The sequence below is a fragment of the Formica exsecta genome, unplaced genomic scaffold (genome assembly GCF_003651465.1).
Source record: "Formica exsecta isolate Colony F162 unplaced genomic scaffold, ASM365146v1 scaffold365, whole genome shotgun sequence".
Lineage (NCBI taxonomy): Eukaryota > Metazoa > Arthropoda > Insecta > Hymenoptera > Formicidae > Formica > Formica exsecta.
The window spans coordinates 1,757,459-1,764,105 of NW_021850897.1; the positions used below are offsets into that span (position 1 = coordinate 1,757,459).

Sequence of the window (6,647 nt, forward strand, 5' to 3'; positions counted from 1 at the left end):
TTACTATCCTAAATATTCTACTTTATATATTATAGTATAATTATTCACATTATACAAGAACTAGCTATTTTAAATAACAATTTATTGATTCTATACATGTTTAATTACATGATACTGCATCTAACAAATTTGATATGTATTAACATTTTTAAAAAATAAGAAAGGATTATAGTAAGGAAATTATATCACATAAAAAAAGTTTATTTCTTCAGCGATATTTGCAGTAAATCACGAATCAGGGCGTTTGACAAACAATACAGTTTGACAAAACATCCGCTCGCATTAAACGCGAAATCGATATGTTCATATTGAACTCGCCTGTGTGGTCAGTCATGCAACTGAATTCTCTCGAATCGACTTATATCAGGAGTTGACAGTTGACAGTTGGAGAACTACGACAGCGCTTAGATAGCATCGCTCATCACGCCAATTACGAAAATGACATCGACATTAGTTTCCGAAGTCACTGACGGTAATAGAATCCACCTTTGGAATCAGCGAATTGCTGCTTTTATAGGTAAATGTGGACAATATTACTTTTAACGATCATTTCAAGTTGCAAAATATTAACAATAATTAAACCAATATTGAGTGAAACAATAATAAAAATAATCATTTTTTATATTCGAGAACCAAAACAATATATTATACCCAAAAAATACTAAATTTGAAATTCGTTTGAGACTTTTTGTTGCAATAGTTTTTTTATGAATCTACAAAGATGAAATCTCAAAATTTTATGTTGTTATTTCAAACTAATTATACATTATTCTATTGACTAAAAATAATTATGCAATATTCCAATGGCTAAATTTTAATTTATTCATTGCACAATGTTCTGCCGTTTATTTTTGGAACATTAAGGTAACTGACAGAGAAGTTTTTCAGCCTCGATAAATAAAGCATTATCATATGTTTAAGTCAGATTAATGATTTCGTTGCCAATTAGCAAGAACAGCATAATGGAATTGGGTGACCACAATGGTTGGGTGACAGCAAAAAACAATAAATGTGAGATAGCTGCAGCAATTCGGAATATATTGCAAACAATAGTCATGAAATGCATCCATATAATTTATAACTAACCAAAAATAATTACACAAATTAACAGAATGCATTGAAATCAGATTATATTTGATATAAAGATGATTTTTCATGCCAAATTAAGTCAATAAATAAATTCTTTTAGTATAAATTTTTGTTTTAAAAAATAATCATCTTTAAAAATTAAGGAGTTAATAACATATTAACATTTTTTAAAATTATTAACATATTTACATTTTCTTTTAATTTGAATAATCTCTAACAATCCTGTAATGTATCATCAAATTCATTTCGATACATAGAATCTATTACTTAATATAAATTAAAAATAAAAAGTACATATATAATGTTTGATATCCGCTGTACCTGTCTCCGGGAGATCGTCTCCGAGCGCATTGTCAAGAGAGTTGTTAATCAACAAGAACAGATATCTTTGAAGATTGACAACTGTTGTTAATCTGTGTTGTCGCGTTTCGAATAGTTTTGCTAATTAATTATCATGTTCTGTTAAAGATTTTTCTAGATGACATTTTTATTGTGTGTGAATATATGTGTGTGCGCGTATATGTATGGAAATGTTTTTAATGTCATTATAAAATTATATCTCCATATTTAATAGTGGATCGATATCTAAAAGTACTCTCTCTATTGTACGATATATCGTATCTGAAAACGCAGACTTTAGACAATTTTATCGTCCAATTTTAAACGTTTTTTTAGTTAAAAATTATTGTAATTTCGACATTTTAATATAGGGACCTTTTTCAAGTAATTATAAAATCCATCCAATTATAAAATCCATCTACTATTAACAAATGGTGAGCCAGATCTGGTTCACCTTATATACATATATTACACACACGCATACACGATGCAAATGCGTACATACACACACACATACAATAAAATTTTTACATATAAATAATCTAGAAAGGATATAATTTAAATAATCTTAACTTTGTAATAACATTTATAAGAAATAATAATAAAAATCAAATACATTTATCTGAAGTAGAACTTGAAATTTTCAATATGCCAGTAATATATCTTGACAATGTTCTAGTTTATTTAATTTATTAAAGTGTACACAGCAAATTAGTAATCCTTTTGTTTGAAAATTTAGCCTCTCTCGGCGGTTTCGCTCTCGGTGTCACACTCGGTTGGAATTCTAGTACAGGAGAGGTCCTTCGAAATATCTTGAACGCTAATAATATCGAGATTGGCCTTATCGGTAGTATCTTGAACGCCGGTGCCTGCATCGGTGTAATATTCGTGCCTTTCTTTATAAAATACCTCAGCCGTACCACAATCATATTCTTGACTATACCAGGATTTATCGTCGGGTGGGCGTTTATCTGCTTCGCCGGCCAGAAAGTATGCTTTCACGTGTCACACTATTAAATCTTAAGTTTTGCCAAAATGTCATTAATATAATAGATTGCATGAGATTAAAGTGAAAGAAAATTTACTCTTTGTCGCTGAAGGAGTCTCAAAGCATAAAGCACGAGTTTTACTTTGCCTCGTTACTGAATCTCACTTTAACGTCAGAAAATGATCAAAGTTCAAATATTGGAACACAATGTTAATGTATAAATAAAATATTTTATTAAATTTTAAATAAGAGATTTGTGAAAACAATGATATGCGCTATAATCCTAAAAATTACATATATGTAATATGTAATTTTTCAAATACCTGTTATTAATATATCAAATATTTTCATAGATTTTACTTCTTATAATTGGTCGGTTCATATGTGGTATGAGCGGTGGAGCGTTCTGCATTCTGACTCCGATTTATATCGCGGAAATAGCAGATAAAGATTTGCGAGAACAACTTCTTATGTATTTCCATCTCTTGATCAACTGCGGAATTATGTATGCTTTTGTGGTCGCCCATATCTTAGATGAGCGCGATACTATATGGAGGTATTTACACAACATTGATGATATACACAAAATTTACGAACTTAATTATAATATGACAATTACTGACTAAGAGAAGCACAGTTGATGACATGCAATAGTTTCTAAAGTCCAGAAAATCAAAGATTATTTTTGGCGAATAATTTCTAGAAATTATGCGATGAATTATATCTCGATGACTTATGTCTTGTGAATATTTGAATCTACAGTATAATTTAATATACTTTTTACATATACATTGTTAATATAGATCATCGCATATTCTTCATCAACCTTAATCAATTATATAAAGAATAAAACTCAAATCAGAATTAAACTTCAGAGAAACTTATGAAATGGTTAATAATCAGATATAGCTTAATCTGCGCTGTGACGTGCCTCGCGATTGCATTAATAAATCTAGTGCCTGAGAGTCCTCTTTATTATCTCACGAAGAACAACGAAATTAAGGCCAGAGATTGTCTAAAATGGTACCGTGGCCAAGCTTGTGAAGATGATATCGAAATGGAAGAATTAAAATATCTCGCTGTTGCATGCCACTCAAAAAAGGTAAAATGCTTAATTTTTTATTGTAAATATTAATCGAGAAAATTATACTTCTAATATTATTAATACAGATATAAAACTATATTACTATATTACAATAAGATTGTCATGAAACAATTATATATATTTTATAATGTTTTGAAAAGATATATTTATTAAATAAAAAAAAATAGACGCATAAAATTGTGAGCATAGTAAGTAAATTTTTTATACATACGCGTATATGTATACATACATATGCACACATAAAGATAAAACAAAGATAATTATTTCGGAAACATTTATGTAAACTGTCTAAATTAATTGCACATAAAAAAAACTGTTGATTCAATTTAATAAACTTCTATATTTTAATAAATATAAAATTAATATTGGCAATTTTATTATTGGCACAATATAATAAATAACCCTTTTTTTAGAACGATTTTTTAAATATATATTATAATAATAATTATTATTATTATTTTTAGTATATATTATAATTACTATTATATAATTATTATTATTTATTTTCTAATTTTGTTTAGATAATCCTTCTTGACAACTTTAGTTTAAATTTATCATTAACAAAAAATTGTATAACTCAGTTTTATTACTAATACAATATAAGAAGTAATGCTTTTCTTTTTTTATAATGACTTTGCAAATATAGGTTATTAATACTACATATTATATATATTCATATTCTAACGCGCGTGTTACATATCTACCATACCTATAATATGACAAACTTTGTTAAAATAATATTTTTTTACAATTTTAAAAAATATGATCATCTCAATCTAAGTTTAGTATTTGGTATTTATTGTAAATCAGTATATAAAGATTTTTAGAAACAAAACGTTATTGCAAATCATTATAAAATAAGATACTATGTGAAAATTATTTCAAGATTTCTAAAAACTTATTTTTTTGCTTTCTGTAACTTATTATTAAAACCCTAAAATGCAAAATTCTTTTTACAGAGCCCAATGAGTGTCTTAAAAAACCGATATATTATAAGTTGTTTTTTCACATGCTTCTTCGCATTCTTGGCCCAGCAATTGAGCGGCGTTAATACTATGATCTTTTACGCATTGACGCTTTTCAACGTCGGCGGATCGGGCAATTTAACTGCAAGCGAACAGACCATCGTTATTGGTGGCATACAAATACTATCTTGCTTCCTAGCTACGGGCCTCATAAACATAGTCGGACGTCGAATATTACTAATTGTATCCTCGACGCTTATGGGACTGTTCTTGATACTGTTAGGTAAACAATACCCGATCATGATATAATGGTACTTATTAATGCAGATAATAACTGCTAATTTGCTTAAGATTTAAAGCACTTTATTGCGGACGACATAATATTCTGAATAAATACGTGCTGAAAATAAAATTTCAACCAATATATTGCTTATTCGTTATTAATCATGTAATTTGTAAATTCCTTACAGCATTAGTACAAAACACTTTTCTTTGATCTTATTACGATATTTTTATAAAATTCTCTAAACTCTCTCGAATAAAATACAAATTTTTATTAAGAGTGATAGCAAAAGTAAAAAAGAATTTTCAAATTTTCAAATTTGTTGAGAGAGAAAGAGAAAAAGAGAGAGAAATGAAGTAGCTGAAAGTTCCTTTGCAGTTAGTATTTGCAATTTGCGATTTCTTTATCTTGCAGGAAAAGTTCAGTTTAACTTCTTTCTTCAGTATATTTTTTATCGCAATTTTTATTGGATAAAATTACATTGTCATTTCATGTAAAGGCATTATAATAATTAAATAGTAAATAAAAACAAGTAATTATTACGTCTTAAGAATTTTTACTTTTGTGAAAATAGAAGAACACTAATAATATTAGCAATAAATGTGACGAAACTAACATTGATTAAAATTTCTTTTCTGATTATTTATTTGCAGGATGGTTTTATGCATTGAGGGAGCAGGATCCAGAGTACGACGATATCTACTTCTGGATGCCGCCGACTTGGACAGCCCTTTTTTTCGCCGCTTTTAATATCGGTATCGGCCCGATATCGTGGGCGTTGCTCGGCGATATCTTTCCGATGCAAATAAGGGAGACCGCCGTTGCATGTGCAGCCACTTTCAACTGGCTGCTATGTTTAATAGCAACGATGACCTTTGGAGAAATGTTGGATGTTCTTGGTGTTACAAAGACCATGTGGCTCTTTGCTGGCTTTTGCTGGCTAGCAGGAATCCTTTGCGCCCTTCTTGTAAAGGATACTCGCGGTCACAGTTTGGCTAAAATACAAAAGAGCTTTGGCATCGACAATAGACAAGAAGAAACAGATAGTGAAGAGCGGACCTGAAATATTGGATAAAATACAGAAACACAGAGATGTGAATTATCTGCCAATTCTGAAGAAAAGTTTGCCAGAAAATAAATATTTTATAATACGCAACAAGTACAACAAGTACAATGGCTATTTAATAATCTTAGATTTAATAGTCTTTAAATTATTTTTTATTTGTTTCTGAAAACTGATGGTTTTATTTTGCAATTTAATGTAAACAGCATGCTTAAACTGTCAGAAAGTAATTCAAAAAATATGATTTTATAAATCAGATAAATAAACGTATAGTATTGTGTGAGCCAATTCCAAACTGCTAACTAACGCTGTTTCGACGAAATAATCGTTCATAAAAGTCTTAATTCGACAGATCAGTCAACGTTGTAACCATAAGATACGAGGCAACTCGCGAAGACGTACTCAATAAATTTGTCGATTTAGCCATCAGTCATCAAACAAAAATACGATCCAGCAAGAAAACATATTACCTCATTCTGCAATCGCGATATTGGATGCAGCATCCACGTCAGCTGGCTCTTTGCCAGAAAGCGGAAATTCGCTGTCGTATTTTGTTTCGAGCTGAAATATCGCTAACAGATGTACTTACGCGACAGTTTTCTCTTTCGTCCAGCCTCTTGACAAAAATAACACGTTTGCAAAAGCTACTGGCAGAATTGAAGAATAATTTAAGAACTATTGATTTATGTGCTATCTTGTCCATACATTACTGAATTTGTCGATACATTTCGCAGAAATGCAAATGTAATCAGTTGACCATATATCTTGAAAAGCACGCTTTATATGGTTATCTGATGATAAAGATTAAAAGTTAA

The 6,647-nt window shown here is 29.5% G+C and overlaps 1 protein-coding gene across 1 annotated transcript; it reads left to right on the forward strand.

The window, feature by feature from the left end:
• Positions 1 to 239: 239 nt before the first annotated feature.
• On the forward strand, positions 240 to 5,929 carry LOC115239134 (facilitated trehalose transporter Tret1-like). Its single transcript, XM_029813490.1, has 6 exons — positions 240 to 542; positions 2,127 to 2,418; positions 2,770 to 2,972; positions 3,320 to 3,518; positions 4,481 to 4,769; positions 5,423 to 5,929. Exons 1-6 carry the CDS (start codon positions 439 to 441, stop codon positions 5,830 to 5,832), a joined length of 1,497 nt encoding a protein of 498 aa, XP_029669350.1. The 5' UTR covers positions 240 to 438; the 3' UTR covers positions 5,833 to 5,929.
• Positions 5,930 to 6,647: the final 718 nt, after the last annotated feature.